The 22,398-nt window shown below is 46.9% G+C and overlaps 1 protein-coding gene and 1 long non-coding RNA gene across 3 annotated transcripts in view; both read left to right on the top strand.

Moving 5' to 3' along the window:
• CHRNA2 (cholinergic receptor nicotinic alpha 2 subunit) overlaps positions 1-21,962 on the top strand; it is a 28,215-nt gene extending 6,253 nt beyond the window's left edge. Inside the window, exons 2-6 of the mRNA XM_083733499.1 lie at positions 9,250-9,401; positions 11,139-11,183; positions 14,122-14,231; positions 17,829-18,918; positions 20,266-21,962. Of these exons, the coding sequence (XP_083589625.1) occupies positions 9,250-9,401; positions 11,139-11,183; positions 14,122-14,231; positions 17,829-18,918; positions 20,266-20,391 (1,523 nt within the window). The 3' untranslated portion in view covers positions 20,392-21,962. The remainder of the gene's footprint in view (positions 1-9,249; positions 9,402-11,138; positions 11,184-14,121; positions 14,232-17,828; positions 18,919-20,265) is intronic.
• Positions 1-22,398, top strand: part of LOC310842150 — a 237,583-nt gene that overhangs the window by 149,501 nt on the left and 65,684 nt on the right. The window lies entirely within an intron of this gene.

Raw genomic sequence — 22,398 nt, forward strand, 5'->3', positions numbered from 1 at the left:
TCTCCGGATTCACGTCACGTTCTCGATGACTCCATAATTCTCGCCTCCGACGCTGGGAGCGGTTAATAAGAAAAACTTTGCAGAATCTTATGACTTCGTGTCAATCTTGAAGGCTCCGTGCCAAATCTGGGCTTCTGAGTCGGCGTGATGAAAGCCTGCCTGAGCTAACGTTACAAAAAGTCTGCAGCCTTAATTAAAGATTGCCACTTTTGAGTCCGGAGAAAGATTGGCAGTGCAATTTTCATACACTGTGGAGCAACAGAAACCGCAATGCAAATTAGAGGAGCATGTACATTGTGAGTCAAATTAGGATATAAGAAAGAGAAACAGAAAAGGGATTGAACTTGCAGCTTCACAGCACCAGAAGTTGCAGTTTGGGGTGTTTTTTTGGAAATGTCAAATTGGGCCACACTTGCATGTGCTCATCATGATTCCAGACTTGGTGAATCGCAGCTAGATGTGTAACATAAAATGAAAAAGCAGCTCCATTGCCAAACACTATTTGGGTGCAAGTAGACAGCATGGAAGTTCTTTCTGTGACAGTTAACCAAGGCCATGTGAAATATTCTCAGGTTCTCCTCACAGGCCATTCATATAGGCCATTCATCATGTTGTTGTTTAGTCATTTAGTCGTGTCCGACTCTTTGTGACCCCCTGGACCAGAGCACGCCAGGCACTCCTGTCTTCCACTGCCTCCCGCAGTTTGGTCAAACTCATGCTGGTATCTGCGAGAACACTGTCCCACCATCTTGTCCTCGGTTGTCCCCTTCTCCTTGTGCCCCCCATCTTTCCCAGCATCAGGGTCTTTCCCAGGGAGTCTTCTCTTCTCATGAGGTGGCCAAAGTCTTGGAGTCTCAGCTTCAGGATCTGTCCTCCCAGTGAGCACTCAGGGTGGATCTTCTTGCAGTCCATGGGACTCTCCAGAGTCTCCTCCAGCACCAGAATTCAAAAGCATCCATTCTTCGGCGATCAGCCTTCTTGATGGTCCAGCTCTCACTGCCATATATCACTACTGGGAAAACCAGAGCTTTAACTATACAGACCTTGCCATTCATCATACGATGCTACAATCAACAAGGGACCAGAGCACTGCTCAGGCTTAACCCCAAAGGCAACTCCAAAGCTTGGGGCAGGCCAATGTTCTAGTGCTGAACCACAGCACCCTAGAAGCCGCCAGCAGAGAAGCTATCATGGTGGAAATGAGACGTAGCTTTAGCCCCCAGAAGGTCTCATCCACCAACCCCTCTTTCCCTCTTAGCCTTTCCAGATCTACTACCCTGGCCTCAAGGGAGCAATGAGTGTTGGGAGAGTCAGGAGCTCATTGGACCTCTGACACATGCAAAATTTCTGTCCAACATGGAGATAGCCGTTTTGCAGATATTAATACTGCACAGTTTGAAGTGACTGGATGCGTAAAAACTGACTCAGTTTGGAAATAAAACATTTTCAAGGCCCATTAGATATTATTCAAAAGTTGTGCTAGCAGAACTTTCTTCCTAACAACAAAAATATCAAAGATACATCCACATAATTCCGTAAGACGTCTTCTGCTGTCCAGCACAGGCTCGGCATCTCAGAAAATATGAAATATTCCAAACAGACCTATAAGCAAAGGTCTGTCTCTCTTTATAGCAACCATTAGCCTGTGGCTGTTTGCCTGGAGAGCTTCGTTTACATCCTTATTCTCACAGAGCCTGGGAACAAACACTCAAAGGCAAACCCCTTTCAAAATGGAGATTTGCAACCAAATACTTTTGTCTGTTGATCTAAAGTTTAACCCTCATGTGCTGTTGTTGCTGTCGTTTAGTCGTTGAGTCGTGTCCGCCTCTTCGTGACCCCCTGGACCAGAGCACGCCAGGCACTCCTGTCTTTCACTGCCTCCCGCAGTTTGGTCAGACTCATGCTGGTAGCTTCCAGAACACTGTCCAACCATCTCGTCCTATGTCGTCCCCTTCTCCTTGTGCCCTCCATCTTTCCCAACATCAGGGTCTTTCTGAGGGAGTCTTCTCTTCTCCTGAGGTGGCCAAAGTCTTGGAGCCTCAGCTTCAGGATCTGTCCTTCCAGTGAGCACTCAGGGCTGATTTCCTTCAGAATGGAGAGGTCTGATCTTCTTGCAGTCCATGGGACTCTCAAGAGTCTCCTCCAGCACCATAATTCAAAAGCATCCATTCTTCGGCAATCAGCCTTCTTGATGGTCCAGCTCTCACTTCCATACATCACTACCATAGCTTTAACTATAGAGACCTTTGTCGGCAAGGTGATGTCTCTGCTTTTTAAGATGCTGTCTAGGTTTGTCATTGCTTTTCTCCCAAGAAGCAAGCATCTTTTAATTTCATGACTGCTGTCACCATCTGCAGTGATCATGGAGCCCAAGAAAGTAAAATCTCCCACTGCCTCCATTTCATCATGTGTTAGCTAGCAGAAAACAACAATAGTTAATTATCAATTCACCAAGGAGTTAAGAGAGCACTTAGGATACTCCAGTGGATTTTCCAGCAATACACAGGCATTCCCATTTCAGTGTGAGAAACACTCGAAAGCCCTTGCAGCCCCGCTGGCATTCTACCTGCATCATTGTTTTTGTAGTTTATGTTGCTTTATTGAGAGTTTGAGTTTTCTTTAGGTCAAGGGAAGCATTCAAGGGCAAGCAATGCTTCTGAATACCAGTTGCTGGAAAGAGCAGGAAGAGAGAATGTTGCTCTTGGGCTCAGCTCCTGCTCCTGGGCTTCCCATTTGCACATCTGGTTGGGCACGGTGAGGACAGGAGGTTGGAGTTGCTGGCCTTTTCTGTGTGTGTGTGATAAGAGAAAAAAAAGATAAGAGCAATTGTCAGGGAACTGCCATCAGCTCAGAGGCGAGAGGTGGAAGGGCAGCTGGATTACAGGGAGCCCCCAAAGCTGGTGGGAAGCAGCACTTCCTCAGCGGAGGAAGGAAGTCCCACCTCTAGTGGGGAAGGGATGCAGAGCTTGGAGGATGCAAGAGAGAGCCAAAACACCATGCATGAGCAAAGCGGGGAGGAGGGAGGTCCCCCTTTACCCAAGCAGTAGGTTTTCTTTTTTTCTTAATTAATTTTTATTAGTTTTTCAATATAATCATACAATTTTATCCAAATTTTAATTAATTTTCACAAAATACTCTTTTTGGTCTTCCTTCAGCTTCTCTGGTAATCATCCATATTTACCCTTCGATACACATTCCTTTAATTGCATTGCCATTGGTCTTCCCTCCCTTTTCTATTTTCTTTCAACAATACCTCTTAAAGTTTTACAGTGCTTCTTGAAACCCCACTAGTGTTGTTTGCACCTCACATATATTTTTCAGATAATCAACGAATTTTCCCCAATCCTCGATGAACTTTTGGTTTCAGGCATATCTTATTTTCCCAGTCAATTTGTCCAGTTCCGCATAGTCTGTCAGTTTCATTCTCCATTCTTGAATCGTCGGTATTTCCTCTTGTTTCCATTTCTGGGCCAATAAAGTTCTTGCTGCTGTAACTGGAAAGGTTTACAGTCTTTTCTTCTTATTTCTTTTCCTGTAATCCCTAAAAGAAAAGCTTCTGGTTTCTTAACAAAAGTGTATTTTAACATCTTTTTCAATTCATTATATATTGCTTCCGAGAAACTCTTTACTTTCTTACAACCCCACCACATATGGTAGAATGTTCCCTCTTTTTCTTTTCATTTCCAACACTTATTACATGTTTTATACATTTTTGCCAATTTTGCCGGTGTAATATACCATCTATAAAACATTTTCATTACATTTTCCTTCAACCCCATGCATGCAGTAAATTTTAGATTTTCCTTCCATAATTTTTCCCAATCTTCAAATTGTATATTATATCCAAAATCTTTGGCCCACTGTATCATTACCGACTTAACCTCTTCATCTTTCGTAAACCATTCTAACAATATCTTATACATTTTTGACAGAGTTTTATATTCATTATTTATTATCTCTGTCTGGAACTTTGAATCTTTTTCTGCATATCCATTTTCCTTTATATCTTTTTAAAGCATTTCATTTACCTGGAAATAATGCAGCCAGTCATACACATAATGCGCAGTAGGTTTTCACGCAGAGAGGGGAGGCATCGGCTGGGGGTCAAGAAACTACACTGCTGGGGAAAGTTTAAGGACCGCTCACTCTCAGATTCTGCTAGTGACTGAGGGAGACATGGAATAGAGGCATTCTGCATTGTAAATGTTTTTGCGCCAATAATAAAGCTTTTGGAAAAAACCCAGTGAGGGATCTTGCCTGTTCGCTCCATGCTAGCATGTTGCTCTCTTATGAGATCTGAACAGGGCCGGATTTAGGTTTGATGAGGCCCTCAGCTCCTGAAGGTAATGGGGCCCTTTATATGTCCAGCTGTCCTTCATCAACAACAAATTGTCGCTGTTTCTTTGTGTTGAATATATGCTATATATGGTAATTGATGGACCTAATAGGTATCTAAAGCCACTGGCACATTACAGAATGTAGGCACCCTATATACAGAAATGAGCAAACCAGTGATATTTTAGGGAGCAGGCTAGCAGGCGGGGCCCATGACTTACATGCTAGGAGCCTATACAACACAAAACACTGTTTCTGTGTGTAGGTTTTATTTTATTTGTTTTTTATCTTATATTTTGGAAATGTACATCCAGAGTTTTTTCCCTTTATTTTTTTTTGGGGGGGGCCCAAGAGAGTGGGGCCCTAAGCTATAGCTTGTTTAGCTTAGATGTAAATCTGGCACTGGATGTGAGAATTGTGGCTGGCAAGACCACCACTCTTGGGGCATTTCTGGCAGCCAAGGTTAAACCATCTTTCTCTCCTGACACCCCACTCCCTGCTCCCGAAGACAGATCCGCTCTCGCAGATGAAGTGCCATGTCTGTTTACATGCCAAATTTGCTCGTCAAGTGGCGCTAATGAAAAGAAATGGAGATGGCCTCACCAATGGCTCATTCGAGTCCTTAAGGCCATCAATCCGTCAGTGTAGTCTAGCATGGCTGCGAGGGGCTGAATGGATGGGAGCTGAATGGATGTTTATTTTGCGAAATATTCCACCCCTTGACCCCTTTTGTGTGTGGGATGAATTGTTTCCTCTGCAGCCTTTTTGCCCATTTTCTTAGTCGAAGCCAGTTTCTGCCCCATCTTGAAAAACGGAGGGAGAGTTTGAATGGAAGGAAATCAGATTTGTAAAACAGTCCAAATCAGCAGAGAGGAGGATGATTTATGCATATCGCACCTGACAAGTGCACGGAGGGCGTCAGCTGCATGACAAGCAAGGGGCAGACAGGTCCCTGCCCCAAGGAGAATACAGTCCAAGTGGGGACAATGGGAGTGAGCAGGCAAGGAGGCAACAAGAAGGAGGAGAGGGAGGCACAATCAAGGGAGGGGGAGAAAAATCACAGAGAGGTGTGAAGGTTAGGGGAGGGACGGGTAACAATGAGGTGGAAATCAGCAAATAAAATCACACAAATCTGAGCCGTCACAATACAGCATTACACATTAACAACTTCCCTAAACAGGGCTGCCTTCAAATGTCGTTCAAAAGTAAGATAGTTGCTTATGAGAGCCAGTGTGGTGTAGTGGTTAAGAGCGGTGGACCCGTAATCTGGGGAACCGGGTTCGCGTCTCCACTCCTCCACATGCAGCTGCTGGGTGACCTTGGGCCAGTCACACTTCTTTGAAGTCTCCCAGCCTCACTCACCTCACAGAGTGTTTGTTGTGGGGGAAAGGGAAGGGAAAGGAGAATGTTAGCCGCTTTGAGACTCCTTAGGGTAGTGATAAAGCGGGATATCAAATCCAAACACACGCTCTCTCTCTCTTATTGCCTTGACATCTGATGGGAGGGCGTTCCACAGGGCGGGCGCCACTACCGAGAAGGCCCTCTGCCTGGTTCTCTGTAACTTTGCTTCTCGCAGTGAGGGAACCACCAGAAGGCCCTTGGCCCTGGACCTCAGTGTCCAGGCTGAACGATGGGGGTGGAGATGTTCCTTCAGGTCTACTGGGCTGAGGCTGTTTAGGGCTTTCAAGGTCAGCACCAACACTTTGAACAGGCTCCTAACCCCTTGCCTGAAAAGGGAGAGAGGGTCCCATTAATCTTACAACGACCTTGGCTGTCATTAGTCAAGCCAGTGTCAGTAAGTCACACAGTTCAAAGCTATAAACTATTAGGGAAACATGAGCTCCACAGACTAGACAGAGTTCCAGGCCTAATGAGCTCAGCAGCTCAGGCCCTGTAGATCTTACTCCATAAAATCAGTGGCCGAGACTAAAAGTCCCAGCCTCCCCACCGCTGTCAAAGTTGTCTCCTCTCCAGGGCTTCTTGCAAGAAATTGGAGACTGTTCCTGCATGCAGTGTGCCTATGCTCTGTTCTTTTCACCCCTCTTCTGGTTCTGGGAGGGGAGACAGGAGGGAGGGGAGCTTGTCGCAGCAGGAAGAGGAGACCCCCATGCCTCTTCACTAGCCTGATTCACCTCTGCCTTTTGGCTTCCCTCCTCCCACTGTCCTGCTTCAGCTTCTGGTTCTTGACTTTTCTCTGACACAGACGCTCCCAGCTCTCCAAGCCCTCTTACCGCTTCAGCTTCCAACATCTCCTCTTCTCAGTCTTCTCCCTCTGACTGCTCATCGTTGCCCCAGGCTCTGAGCCTTTCCCCCTTTTGTTCCTCACCTGGTTCCTCCCACCATTCCTCTGCCAGTCCATGACATTGGCATTCTGTGTCAGGAGCTTGGCCTACACTCGAGTAGGACCCTGGCAGAGATGCATGCCTGATTGGTATGTTCTCTCCCTCCTCGGGAGCTTCAAAAGCTTTCTTCAGCCCGAACATCACAGTGACTGATGCCAACAGACATTGGCACACTTAGGGATCCGCAGAGTCTTCGCAGTTTGCGTAACAGACCTCAGTAACTCAGCATTTTGGCTAATCTACTTTATTTACATATAAACACAGGCGGAGCACTGCAACATGGCTCCCTCTCTCTCTAGCATCAGACAGCAAAGAGAAAAAGAACAAAGGACAATAGTCCCACTTCACGGAACACAGTACAGTGGTACCTTGGGTTACATACGCTTCAGGTTACAGACGCTTCAGGTTACAGACTCCGCTAACCCAGAAATAGTACCTCGGGTTGAGAACTTTGCTTCAGGATGAGAACAGAAATTGTGTGGTGGTGGCGCAGCGGCAGCAGGAGGCCCCATTAGCTAAAGTGGTGCCTCAGGTTAAGAACAGTTTCAGGTTAAGAACGGACCTCTGGAATGAATTAAATACTTAACCCGAGGTACCACTGTAACACAAACATCCTGTCTCCGTCACTTTCCACTCTGTGGAGTCAAAACATATACTCTCAGGTGATCGACAACAATCCCATGACTGCAATCACGGAGCAGGAATTCTAACATTCTGCACCCCAGAAGAAGTTTCTTCTGCAGTGAAAAGCAGGAATAAGCAAAGGCCCATAAAGCTTATGGCCTTGAAGAGTGGAAAGAAGGTAAACCTCATTAGCTAAAGAGGCTGGTTGAAATTTGGCCGGGGACTTCTGTTCCCCAGGGGGTTTCTATTGTGGAGCTGGCCTCTGGCTGCCTCTGCTGCGGGCGCATTAGTCTGATGCTTCTGCGAGCATGTCTTAATTCATCTCGCATTGCCAGGCAATTTGGTCATCTCTAGGCTCCATGCAGCAAGATTCTCCCGGCGCCTGCCAGTTGACTTCCCAGGTTCCTGCATCGCCATAAATTCTCACAACTTTCTCGTGCTTTGGGCATTCCCTGGATATCTGCCAGACTTTCAGTACTGGAGAGCCCAGTGTGGTGTAGTGGTTCGGAGTGGTGGACTCGTAATCTGGGGAACTGGGTTCGCTTCCCCGCTCCTCCACATGCAGCTGCTGGGTGACTTTGGGCCAGTCACACTTCTGTGAATTCTCTCAGCCCCACTCACCTCACAGAGTGTTGTGGGGAGGAAGGGAAAGGAGATTGTGAGCCACTTTGAGACTCCTTAGGGTAGTGATAAAGCGGGATATCAAATCAAAACTCTTCTTCTATGTGCAGTAGTCAAGACTGTCCTGCAGGAGCCTGGAGAGACCCCAGTTTGACTCTTGCCACAGAAATAAGCTCACTAACTGATCTTAGGCAAGGCATGCTCCCTCTCCCTGACCCTTTCTCTTAGCCTCAGTCTTCACATCTGCAATATGGGCATAATAATGCCACCTTACATTTACATGGTTTCTGTAAAGGTTTTTGAGATGAAATGTGTGTGAAGTGCTTTGAAAGCTGGGGCATTAATTCTGGGCATCAGGTTATAGTTGAACTTTGATGTCTGTCCTTAACTGTTGACGTGCAGTTAATATCTGGGGCATTTGATAACTGACCTTCAATGATTCTCAGCATTCAAGGCTGGTTCTTGCCAACTCATAACATTTGATTTCCATTTCTTTTCTTTTCTTTTTTTGTGGTGCTCACCCACTTATTTTTTTTAATTCAAAATTATAACAAGACATATTATCCAAAAACATATCATCCTTGTTTCCCCCCCATTTTTCCTCCCTCCCCCCCCACAACCCCCCCACCCCTGACTTCCCTCAGTTCCAGTCTTTGGTTTCTCTGAGAATGCTGTTTTCTGCATGTTACACAGTTGTATAAATCCTCAAACTATTTAGCTGATTATTATCAATAAAAAGTTTGAGAATGCTTATTCAAAACCAGCCAAGGAGTCCAGTTCGCTTTGTTGTGTCTTCAGATACTTTGTAAAGGGTTCCCATTCATCCTTAAAGTCACAGTTATCCTTGCCCATAGCTTATATGTCAGTTTTGCCGGTTCTGCATAGTCCATCAATTTTTCTTGCCATGATTCTTTAGTTGGGGTTTCTTCAGTCTTCCATCCTTGTGCTACCAGAACTCTCGCGGTCGTTGACGCATACATGAAGATATTTTTCAACTTTTTTGGCAGGTCTTTCCCTACAATCCCCAACAAAAATGCCCTGGGTTTTTTAACAAATGTTAAATGGAACATTTTCTTCAATTCGTTGTATATCATTTCCCATTTTTTTTTTAATTACCTTACAATCCCACCACATATGATAAAATGTCCCCTCCTTTTCCTTACACTTCCAACAGATATTTGAACTAGTTTTGTACATTTTCCCTAACTGCACTGGTGTTGTGTACCATCTGTACATCATCTTCATGTAATTCTCCTTCAGTAGGGAACAATCTGTAAATTTTAAGTCAGTTTTCCATAATTTAACCCAATCTTGGTTTCCATTTCAGCCTCAGTCCAAGGCCGGACGCAAACCCAGGCGGAGGAGAGACTCTTCAAACACCTTTTCAATGCATACAACAAGTGGTCCCGGCCAGTCCCCAACACCTCTGATGTCGTTATTGTCAGGTTTGGGCTGTCCATTGCTCAGCTGATTGACGTGGTATGTGTCCCAAGCCGTGTCTGTTCACTCACCTTGCTGCTCTTTGCACACACACACACACACACACACACACACACACAGACAGCAGCTGCAGAGAAATGCTTCCCCTATAGTGATATTGGAAGAGGTAATGTGAAAATGGAGTGTGAGCGGAAGAGAAAAATAAAGACCTACCCATTCAGAGTGAGGGTAGGAAAACCCTCACTCTGAACTGGCTTCGTGGTGGCATGCAGCCCAATCTGATGTATGTGTTATTTTTTTAGCCTAGATGACTGCACTTTGCTGCATAAAAACATTATGTGTTGGGCTAGATATGTATTGAAGAAACTGCATCTGGCTGCAGTTGACAGGAAGTAGACAGAGAGAGATTGCCCTTCAGATGGAAAGCAAGGCCAGTTTGAAGAGATAACCTTGTTCTCAGATATCAAGAAACAGGCCCGTAGAGCTCCTCACTCTGGTTTAAGAGGAGTACATGTGCGAACACAAACATAGGGAGTTGCCTTCTACTAAATCAGACCCTTGGCCCCCTCTATTCTAGTATTGACTATATATTCACTGGTCTTCAAGCTGGTCTTTGACCGTAATAAATTATCTATCTATCACTGGTCTTCCACTTGTTCTGACATGTCTTTGCAAGTCTTCCTTGCAGATCCCGAGGGCAGAACCTGGGTCCTTCTGCACCCAAAGCACCTGTTCTGCCACTGAGCTTTGGCTGAGCATAGGGTCCCCATACCATTGTAGTAGCAAATCTCCCTCTTTTCAGGCCTGGATGCAGTGAGAGCAGAGGACTCTGGTTCCAGGTGACCTCTTTAATTAGCATTCACCTGGATTTCTTTGTGGGGAGGTTACATAATGTGGCCCACATTCCCCCATAATTCCCCTTGCTGCTGAAAAGGCATTTTTGCCTTTTTTGGAACAGGCTTTGATGCACAGGTGCCAAATCCACTTCAACAGGCAACCTGAATTGGCTGGTTTGTGATTTACAGTGGTGCCTTGGTTCTCAAACGTAATCCGTTCCGGAAGTCCGTTCCAAAACCAAAGCGTTCCAAAACCAAGGCACACTTTCCCATAGAAAGTAATGCAAAACCGATTAATCCGTTCCAGACTTCTAAAAACGACCCCTCAAACAGCAATTTAACATGAATTTTACTATCTAATGAGACCATTGATCCATAAAATGAAAGCAATAATCAATGTAGTGTACTATAAAATAAATAAGACAGGATTGTAGATGATAAAAATTAAAATTATTCCCCCCCCCCCCCCTTACCTGCACTGATGATAGTCATTGTTTGGATGAGGCGTTTTTATCCATTTCCACAGTCACACAGTCAATCAATCAGTAGCTGAACTGGATTCCACACAGTCACAAAAACAAATGAACCGAAAAAACCTCAAAAACAAAAACGCAAAATAAATAGCAAAAACAAAAGCACCAAACTTAATCCGTTCTGGAAGCCAAAATGTTCAAAAACCAAGGCGCAGTTTCTGATTGGGGCAGGTGCCTCGGAAACAATAGCCGACAGCCGCTTCGGAGGTTTGGCTTATGAAAAACACTTACTTCTGGGTTTTCGGTGTTTGGGAACCAAGGTGTTTGAGAACCAAGGCATTTGAGAACCAAGGTACCAATGTAATCCCATCCACAAAATAGAGACAACAGCTTCTGTTTGCACCTTTGTGTTTCTTTCAAACAATCTCTCTCTCTCTCTCTCTCTCTCTCATTGTCTGCAAATCTAGGATGAGAAGAATCAAATGATGACCACAAACGTTTGGCTCAAGCAGGTAAAGCGCGATGGGAGTTAAAGGCAGGGAGCGCAACGCAAACTCTAGCAAAGTTTTGGGGGTGTAGAGACGGAAGGGACCCAGGGGTCCTTATCCCCAACCTTTTCCAATGCAGGGATAAAGATATACTGTATTTCTCTGTGTATAAGACGGTGCTTTTTGCTTTAAAAACTTGGGTCTCGTCTTGTACACGGATAGTGAATGCAGAGGGGGGATGCGAGATTAATGGCAGCAGCAAGCAGGAGATTGGCAGCGGCGATTGGGCGAGTGATTGGTGGCTGCAGCAAGGCCTGCTGGCGATTGGCTGCGGCTGCAGCAATTGGGCAGGCGATTGGTGGCTGCGCCAAGTGGGCGGGTGGGTTGCGAGCAGGCAGACAATTGGCAGCTGCGGCAAGGTGTGCGATTGGCAGTGGCTGTGGCAAGCGATCGGCAGTGGCAGGTAGGCGGGTGAGCAATTGGTGGAAGTGACCTCCCCCCCCCCCAAAGCTAAACAACTAATTTCTGAATTTTAAAAAATAGGAGTCGTCTTATACACGGAAAAATACAGTACAGTCATACCTCTTGTTACGTTCGGTTCAGGTTACGTACTTTCAGGATACGTCCTGCTGCGACCCGGAAGTAACAGAATGGGTTACTTCTGGGTTTCGCTGCTCACGCATGTGCAGATGCTCAAAATGACGTTCAAAATGACATTTCGCAGAAGTGGTGAATTGTGACCCACGCACAAGCAGATGCGGTTTGCGTTCTGCTTATGTTGCGAACGGGGCTCCGGAACGGATCCCATTTGCAACCAGCGGTACCACTGTAATAATAATAATAATAATAATAATAATAATAATAATAATAAATATAGTATTTATACCCTGCCCATCTGGCTGAGTTTCCCCAGCCACTCTGGGCGGCTCCCAATCAATGTTAAAAACAATACAGCATTAAATATTAAAAACTTCCCTAAACAGGGCTGCCTTCAGATGTCTTTTAAAGATAGGATAGCTGCTTATTTCCTTGACATCTGGTGGGAGGGCGTTTCACAGGGAGGGCGCCACCACCGAGAAGGCCCTCTGTCTGGTTCCCTGTAATCTCACTTCTCACAATGAGGGAACTGCCAGAAGGCCCTCGGTGCTGGACCTCAGTGTCCGGGCAGGACAATGGGCGTAGAGCCACTCCTTTAGGTATACATGACCGAGGCCATTTAGGGCTTTCAAGGTCAGCACCAAGACTTTGAATTGTGCTCGGAGACGTACTAGGACACTGTACTCTAACACTGAGCCCAACACAGGGTTTACTTTTTGCCAGTTCTTATTCAAGGCTCTCACAATGCAACTTGGTGTCAAATAAGGAACTGGAAGCAAGCCCTGTAGGTAAAGCATGAGACTCTTAATCACAGGGTTGTGGATTCGAGTTCCACGTTGAGCAAGAGATCCCTGCATTCTAGGAGACTGGACTAAATGACCCTTGTTGTCCCTGCCAGCTCTACAGTTCAACAATTCTATGATTAACTTCAGCCTTGTAGAGATGGTCCCCTAGACCCCCACGCCTTGAAGCTTCCAGCCATGGAAAGCTATTGGCCTGGGGGTCTTAAGCTGAGCAGCTGTTATCCTTACCTTTCCCGCCCCACCCTGGCCACAGTGATCCATGCAACGGTCACCTCCAGGCTTGACTACTGTAATTTGCTCTACGTGGGGCTGCCCTGGAAGCTGTCCCAGAAACTCCAGTGGGTGCAGAATGCTGCAGCGAGGCTCCTCACGGGGTCTCTGCCATGGGAGCATATTCACCCAGTGCTTTTCCAGCTGCACTGGCTCCCGGTGGAGTACAGGGTCAGATTTAAGGTGCTGCTTTTGACCTTTAAAGCCCTTCACGGCCTAGGACCCTCGTACCTATGGGACCGCCTCTCCCGGTATGCCCCACGGAGAGCCTCAAGGTCCATAAACAGCAACACCCTAGTGGTCCCGGGCCCTAAGGAAGTCAGATTAGCCTCAACCAGAGCCAGGGCCTTTTCAACACTGGCCCCAGCCTGGTGGAACGCTCTGCCTCATGAGACCAGGGCCCTGCAGGATCTGATTTCTTTCCTCAGGGCCTGTAAGACTGAGCTGTTCTGCCTGGCCTTTGGCTTCGAGTCAATTTGATTCCGTCCCCCTCTTTCTTTTTTCCTTTCTCCTCCTGTGATGAGGCTGCATTTTAATGTTTCAATGTTTTAATGTTGTATTTTAATCTTGTTTTTAAGTTGTATTCATTCAACTTGTTTTTATTATTGCTTGTTAGCCGCCCTGAGCCCAGCCTTGGCTGGGGAGGGCAGGGTTTAAATAATAATAATAATAATAATAATAATAATAATAATAATTATTATTATTATTATTATTATTATTATTATTATTATTATTATTCCCCCTCTCCTGTGCCCCTCTTATGAAGGTTGACATTATGGCTGCAAGACTGAATTCAACAGGACATTCTTCTGAGTAGACATAGTTAGGCTTTGCAGCCTTAGTCCACTAAAACAGTGTTAATTAACTTATTTTTTTAATAACTAATAAAGTTAATAAACGGAAAGAAGATTAAGTCCCTACCAGAGAAGAATGGCAGATTAAGCTGATGGATTATGCCGAAATGGCTGAAATGGCTGGAAGCATCAGAAATCAGGAAGACTAAATTTTTAATAAGGAATGGGGGGAATTTATAACCTATTATCCTAAAAGGTGCAGGAGGAAATGATTAACAATAGGACCCACAAAGGGGAGGAGGGAAGTCCAAGAGATTCTTTGGAATCTTGTTTCTATGTTGTACATTCGATATGTGACTGCAAAGTTTTAATCTGAAAAACCAAAAAAAAAGTGTATCAAAAAAAAAGTGAGGAAGTTGATAAATGTGTGTTTCAATGTGAAGAATTTGCACATCTCGGAAGTGAATAATGAGCCCAGGATTGTTTCCTTGCCGCCAGGAATGGAATGACTACAAGCTGCAGTGGAACCCGGTGGATTTTGACAATGTCACTTCCATCCGAGCGCCTTCTGAGATGATCTGGATCCCAGACATTGTGCTGTATAACAAGTAGGTGCTTGGGCCAATGGGGAACGGGGGGGGGGGGGCAGCTCATTGATTCAACAACGCCCCTTAAAAATATGCCGCGGGAAGTCCTTGTTCATTCAGCACATCGTTAAACTATGGAACTCACTGCCACAGGGAGTTAGTGATGGCCAGAAACCCAGATGGCTTTAAAAGAGGAAGAGCCAATTTCGTGGAGGAGGAGAGGGCTATGGATAGCTATTGGAGGGAGAAATGCTTCTGGAGACCAGTTTCTGGTAACCACAGGAGGGAAAAAAGTGCTCCCGTGCTTGAATCCAGCTTGCGGGCTTCCCCATAATGGGCATCTGGTCTGTGAGAACAGGATTCTGGGCTAGATGAGCCAATGTTCTTAAGCATTCGCGCATGGGGATTAATCTGAGACAAGCCTCAGCAGGAGTAGCCAATGCAACTCTGGGCTGCATCATTAGGAGTATAGCATCTAGATCAAGGGAAGTAATAGTGCCGCTGTATTCTGCTCTGGTCAGACCTCACCTGGAGTACTGTGTCCAGTTCTGGGCACCACAGTTCAAGAAGGACACTGACAAACTGGAACGTGTCCAGAGGAGGGCAACCAAAATGGTCAAAGGCCTGGAAACGATGCCTTATGAGGAACGGCTAAGGGAGCTGGGCATGTTTAGCCTGGAGAAGAGGAGGTTAAGGGGAGATATGATAGCCATGTTCAAATATATAAAAGGATGTCACATAGAGGAGGGAGAAAGGTTGTTTTCTGCTGCTCCAGAGAAGCGGACACGGAGCAATGGATCCAAACTACAAGAAAGAAGATTCCACCTAAACATTAGGAAGAACTTCCTGACAGTAAGAGCTGTTTGACAGTGGAATTTGCTGCCAAGGAGTGTGGTGGAGTCTCCTTCTTTGGAGGTCTTTAAGCAGAGGCTTGACAACCATATGTCAGGAGTGCTCTGATGGTGTTTCCTGCTTGGCAGGGGGTTGGACTTGATGACCCTTGTGGTCTCTTCCAACTCTATGATTCTGATTCTATGATTCTATGATTCAGTGTCCCAATAATGGCTTCGTTCCATTGGCTGGTGTTCTGCTGCCATCCAGTGGTACTTACGAAAATATTTCAGGCCAAAGGGGACTTCTCAATCTGTCTTCCATCCACCCAAAGGAAAACCACATCAAAAGTCCCAGCAAAGGCCCGCTAAATAAACAGCATCCTCTGTATCTACTAGGCTAGTTATCACTTTAGCAAAGAAACAAGTGAGGTTAATCGCTGGGTGTTTGGTTGCTAATAATAACATAATAAGCCACCTTTGCTGTGACGGCAACCTGCACCTCCATGGAAAGCGAGGCATCGAAGGTTACACCCAAACTCTTAACGGAAGGCGCTGGCACTAATTGAGCCCCCGCAAGAGAAGGGAGTTGGTCCCTCATCCCCATGCTATCCTGACCCAGCCAGAGGACCTTCATCTTCAAAGGATTGAGTTTCAATCGGCTCCCACGAAACCATCCAGCCACAGCTTCCAAGCATCTGGTTAGTGTGTCTGGGGCCGAGTCGGTGTGGCCATCCATCAGCAGATAGAGCTGAGTGTCATCAGCACATTGGTGACAACCCAGCCCAAAGCTCCAGACAATCTGGGCAAGGGGGCGCATAAAGATATTGAAAAGCATCGGGGAAAGGATTGCGCCCTGCGGCACTCCACGCACCAAGGAGTGGCGTGATGACATCTCCCTCCCTAGCGCCACCCTCTGTCCCCGACCTGAGATAAAGGAGCACAGCCATTGTTGGACTGTGCCCTGAATCCCCACATAAGCAAGCCAATGGTCTAAAAGTTCATGATTGACCATGTCGAAGGCTGCTGACAGATCTAAGAGAATCAGCAGTCCCGACCCGCCTCGATCCAGTTATCTGTTAGGGTGACCAAAGCCTTCTTAGTCCCGTAATCAGGGCGAAAGCCAGACTGAAATAGGTCCAGAGCCAATGTTTCATCCAGAAACCTACCAAGCTGTTCGACAACCGCTCTGAAGTATAAGCCAAGAAAGAATAGGAAGAATGAAATAAAGAAAGAAATGTAGAGCAGAATATGTATTTTATATAAGGCAGCAGGGAATTGATTGTGTGTGGGGGGTCATGATTTTAAGGAGAAGTAGAATTGCTTAGAAAAACTTATAAATTAGATTTTGTGTTACGTTTATAAAACCAATCGCAATCATACGTTAGAAATAATAGATTTCCCGCCCCCGTAACCCCTCTCTCTGTGGGATGTAACACAAGCAATCAAGTACAACATTTCCTGTTTCCTAGAGTGGACACGCAGGGGAATGTTGCTCCAGCCAGGAGGACTTCCTGTCACACCTGGTCTGGAGCACCCCCCCCCGTGTGACCAGGTAGATGGGTGTGACCCTGGCAGACCCTATAAAAGGGCTGGTCACGCAGCCATCTACCCCCCCTTTGATTTATTCCATCTTGATGTATTTTGCTGTCTGCTGGTCCTCAGCCAGCAGCACATGGGCTCATTTCCCTACATGGGATAAACTCACACTCTCTTCTGTAACTACAAGCTAATGGCTGCCTTCAGGGAACCTACTGTGAACTGAATGTGAGTAAACTTCTTATTACTTTAAAAAGAAGACTGTTGTGCCTTTATTCTTTTTAAGAGGGATCAAAGGAGAATTTACCAGGATCAAACCCAATCTGGACAAGCCAGACTGGATTGCTTAAATAAAGAGATTCAAATGAATCTACCAACTAGTTTCCTGCAATATACTGGAGAATGTACAGTGGTACCTCGGGTTACAGACGCTTCAGGTTACAGACGCTTTAGGTTACACACTCCACTAACCCAGAAATAGTGCTTCAGGTTAAGAACTTTGCTTCAGGATAAGAACAGAAATCGTGCTCCAGCGGCGCGGCAGCAGCGGGAGGCCCCATTAGCTAAAGTGGTGCTTCAGGTTAAGAACAGTTTCAGGTTAAGAACGGACCTCCAGAACGAATTAAGTACTTAACCCGAGGTACCACTATACTATGCTACTGAGTCACTAGCGTTAGAGAGGAAGGGTAATATTTACGTAATCAATGTATTTCTCCTACTATGGAGCGGCAAGGATCCTAATTGCTAAAAACTGGAAAAAAGAAACTGTGCAAACAGAAAATGAATGGCAAGACAAACTGTTAGAGCATATTGAATTGGCTAGATTAACAGAGGCAATTAGAGATCATACTAGACAAGAGTTTCAAAAAGCATGGGGAAAATGCAGAGAATTCTTCACAAAACAGTGCCCTAAAATACATACCTGGACTTATTTTGATAAATGTCTGCAGGAGACTTTGTGGATATTTAAGTTATAATTAGAAAAATCTTTAAAATTATTCATAAAGGAAACAGCTTCTAAGAAGTAAATAAGGAGGCCAGATACAGGATAAAGGAAGTCTTTTATTTGGTTGTTTGCATTGTTGTATGTTATGCTTATTGTATGTTATGTTCACGTTTAATGAGGGTGGATTTCTGTATTGGGGGGTTATGTTATGTTGTAAATAAAATTTCCAATAAAAATTTATAAATACATATTTCTCCTACTATCCACAACATCCCCACACTCTTCTCTCTGTTGTTCCTACAGTGCCGACGGGGAGTTTGCCGTGACACACATGACGAAGGCTCACCTCTTCTCCAACGGCAGCGTGAAGTGGACCCCTCCGGCCATCTACAAGAGCTCCTGCAGCATCGACGTCACCTTCTTCCCCTTTGACCAGCAGAACTGCAAGATGAAGTTCGGCTCGTGGACGTACGACAAAGCCAAGATTGACCTGGAGAGTATGGAGCGGCAGGTGGACCTCAAGGATTACTGGGAGAGCGGGGAGTGGGCCATCATCCACGCCGTGGGCACCTACAACACCAAGAAGTACGACTGCTGCACCGAGATCTACCCCGACATCACGTACAGCTTCGTCATCCGCCGACTGCCCCTCTTCTACACCATCAACCTCATCATCCCCTGCCTCCTCATCTCTTGCCTGACCGTCCTGGTCTTCTATCTGCCCTCTGACTGCGGGGAGAAGATCACTCTCTGCATCTCTGTCCTCCTGTCCCTCACTGTCTTCCTCCTCTTGATCACCGAGATCATCCCGTCCACCTCCCTGGTCATCCCTCTGATCGGAGAGTACCTCCTCTTCACCATGATCTTCGTGACGCTCTCCATCGTCATCACGGTCTTCGTCCTCAACGTCCACCACCGCTCGCCCAGCACCCACAAGATGCCCCAGTGGGTTCGTGCCGTCTTCCTAGACTTCATCCCCAGGTGGCTCTTCATGAAGAGGCCCCCGGTACTGACGGCGGGGCTCAGGGTGGCCAGCGAAGAGGTGATCGGGCAGTACGACGCGCCTCCAGCAAATCTGAGCACCTCCCGGTGCTGGCTGGAGACGGATGTGGACGAGAAGTGGAACGAAGACGACGGCGGCGGCGAGGAGAGGAGGAGGGCCGGACGCCTGCCCCTCCAAGGCACCTGCCCCCACCATTGCCTCCAGTACCGGTACACCTGCGCCCGGCACCTGGGGAGGGGCTTCGTGGAACTGGTCCGGCGCCCGGCCACCAAAACGGAGAGCCCAACATCCTCCGAGCAGGGGCTGCAGCTGTCTCCAAGCATCTTGAAAGCCCTGGAAGGAGTGCACTACATTGCCAACCACCTGCGGGCTGAGGATGCCGATTTCTCGGTGAGTTGTTAACTCTGAGAACCGAAAAGCTACCTTGTGGGGTTAGTACCCAGGATCCCCCCCCCAGGCCCACTATTGTTGTATTGTTTTTAATACTTGATTGGGAGCCGCCCAGAGTGGCTGGGGAGACTCAGCCAGACGGGCGGGGTATAAATAATAAATTATTATTATTATAATATTATTATTGGGTTCGTAACACAAGCAAACAGTTCCCTCTAGAAGTCAGAAACTGGGTGTCGCGGCAGCAGCGTCCACCCTGAGGCGTTCCCAAAGTAAAGGAAGGATTGAACTCTGATTAATAAGAATACACACAGAGGCTTGAACCAGCAAGACCCTGGGAAGGGTGCGTATAATAAGAATTCCCGTCCACCCTTAGGCCCAGGTCATTTTATTCAAAAAGAACTTTTTACACGGTGTTCGTAAGAACCAATCAGATTTCCTCTGAGCATTTCAACAAACCCCACGTGGGGACAAAGTTACACTACAAAAGCTAATTAAGCATGCATAAAAGGTAAAGGGACCCCTGACTGTTAAGTCCTGTCACAGACGACTCTGGGGTTGCGGCGCTCATCTCGCTTTATTGGCCGAGGGAGCCGGCGTACAGCTTCCGGGTCATGTGGCCAGCATGACTAAGCCGCTTTGGCGAACCAGAGCAGCGCACGGAAATGCTGTTGACCTTCCTGCCGGAGCAGTACTTATTTATCTACATGCACTTTGACGTGCTTTCGAACTGCTAGGTGGGCAGGAGCAGGGACCGAACAACGGGAGTTCACCCCGTCACAGGGATTCAAACCGCCGACCTTCTGATCGGCAAGTCCTAGGCTCTGTGGTTTAACCCACAGCACCACCCGTGTCCCAATTAAGCATGCATGCATACTTCTGGGGTAAATAAAACAGAACTACAAAAGAGTGCATCCAGCAACTCCTGAGGTCATAAACAAGGAATATATGGCAAGGATGATAGGGATCTTTATCACCTTCACGTGAAAGTCTGTTTCCTGGCCCTAAGATTAACATATCAGAAAGGCTACATCACTTGCCCGCTATCTTTTATGTCCCAGGATGCCTAGCCCAGGGAGGGTGCCACCACTGAAAAGGCCTCTGCCTGGTTCCCTGTAGCTTTGCTTCTCACAATGAGGGAACAGCCAGAAGGCCCTCGAAGCTGGACCTCAGTGTCCAGGCAGAATGATGGGGGTGGAGATGCTGCTTCAGGTAAAGAGACCCCTGTAGGAAAACTCTTGAACAATCTGCTAGGTGCCCTGTTTCAGGACCCAAAGGGATGTCCAGGCATTGTAGAGACCTGCTGCTCAAGGAAGTGTGACTTCATGGTATCTCCTATGCTTGCAGGTGAAGGAAGACTGGAAGTACGTTGCCATGGTGATTGACCGCATGTTCCTCTGGATGTTTGTCATTGTCTGCTTGCTGGGGACGATTGGCCTCTTCCTCCCACCTTTCCTGGCGGGGATGATCTAGGAGGGTTGGTGTGCCTAAAATTCCCCTACAAACTCACCCGCCTGCCGTGCGGCTCCAGCAAAAGCGTCGCCATCCAGATTCTGGACAATTTCAACTCAGAAGTACCTGTCTACCCGGGAATCTTACTTAGCATTGCATTCTTTCTTAGCTGAACCAGTTTTTACAAATCAGTAGGGACTGGGGACTTGAACTTTCTTCCAGATTGAACTCGTCTGCTATTATTATTCAGCAAGGCCAGGGGTAGCCCCGAAAAACTTCCTGTGGTGGGAACAATGTGCAGATTGGCTTTGGCTTTGCTGAGAGCATCCTTGGGGCTGACGGCTGTGTTTAGTTAGCCCAATTTAGCAAAATGCCTGTTGTTATGACAGGCTGTGTGGGAAACGAGGCTTTGCAAATGGAGAGAACCGCAGAGTTTTGCATGGGAAGATAGCAAAGGCGTGAAATCAGGGGTGCTGTTAGGATAGTGGCGAAAACCCTCTCCCCACTGCCTGGCGGCTGCAACCAATATTAATTGACCTTGTTTATATCAGCTTAGCCCCGCCCCTTCATTTGCATAGACCTGCTCTGGGCTCTGTTCCTTGGTCACACTAGAGTGTGACGGAACGTTCAGAAATGGCATTTATATAGAAATTAATGGCATTGATCCATTGTAAATGGGGGTCGCTTCCAGATTACCTATTTATCGAGCATTCGGACCGATTTGTTTGCACAGAGTTTGCAGGAATATGACACAACTTTGCATCAAGCGATGGCCATCTCACCCGTTCCGGTGCGTTTCCACGCCGCTTTCCTTACTGCAAAAAGTCTGTTCCTTTTTTGAAGCAGGTTTGCAGCCCAGGAGTCCCAAATCCCCTTTCATTGTGCCCTCCCTGAATTTGCTGGTTCGCAATCGACTCCCACCTGCAAACTAGTGGCAACCTGAGAGCCCCCTTTGTATTGACTACTGGTGCTGTGAAAAGTCCCAGACAATTCGGTTATGCCTACCTTGGTGCCAGTTTTTGGACTGGAGCCACATTGGGCGACATCTGATGTGCAGCTCACATGTCACAGCACTCAACTGATAGTTGAAGCTCAGAGGGGCAGGACAGGAAAAGTCCTAGCGGGAACATTCCCCACCAGCTTTGCAAGGCAGGATAAAGCTCAAACGCTCCTCTGGACTGAAGAGCTAAAAGCCTCCCCTTGCCATTTGCGATTTAGCTATTTGCCGAATTCCTGCATTGAGGGGGTCAGACTAGATGACCCCTGGAACCCCTTCGGACTCTGCAATTCTATGGTTGTATCTCAGGGTGCAAAGGGGGAGCGAAACCACGCTTTCTGGGAAGTGATTATTCCTTTTTGACTTTGCCCCCTGCCCCCTGTGTCCTTGCAGGCAGGCTCCGTTCTGCCCCAGGCCTTGACAGCTTGCCAGGACAGTCCCCTTGTCTAAGGAATGTGGACTTTGGGGTGACGTGTGGCGGGGAGAGTCGAGATGCTCCTGTCTGGGATGAGTGTGAGCCAGGTTGCTGACTGCAGAATCAACTTGCAAACCGCGGACCTGTTCACCGCAGCATGGTCTGGAGACAATAAATTTTTTAAAACCAACTTTTTGAGTTTTCTTGGGTGTGTGTGTGTAAAATCATAGGGGCTGGGTTTTCATTCCTTCTAATAACACATTACCTCCCACCTGTGGTCGTTTCCAAAGGTGCCCTCCAGACCCGTTGGGTTATGGCTCTCATCAGCCCTCAACATAGATGCTGTTAGGTGTGAGCCGGTAGTAAATCACACCGTGCAAGTTAGAATTAACTTTTTACTTTTTACTTTTCACTGACGCACAGCCATCTAAGTCCCCTGGGGTTTTCCCAAGCAATCGGAGACTATTCCTGTGTGTAGCCAACCTTTCCTCCACGCTCTTCATACCTCTTCTGGTTCTGTGAGACAAGCAGGAAGGGGAGCTTGTCGCAGCAGCAGGAAGGAGAACCCCAAGGGACCAGCAGCCTCGAAAACAAGGGATCAGCAGCCAAAATAAGG

This window comes from Podarcis gaigeae, assembly GCF_964106915.1.
Source record: "Podarcis gaigeae genome assembly, chromosome: 3".
In the NCBI taxonomy this organism is placed as follows: domain Eukaryota; kingdom Metazoa; phylum Chordata; class Lepidosauria; order Squamata; family Lacertidae; genus Podarcis; species Podarcis gaigeae.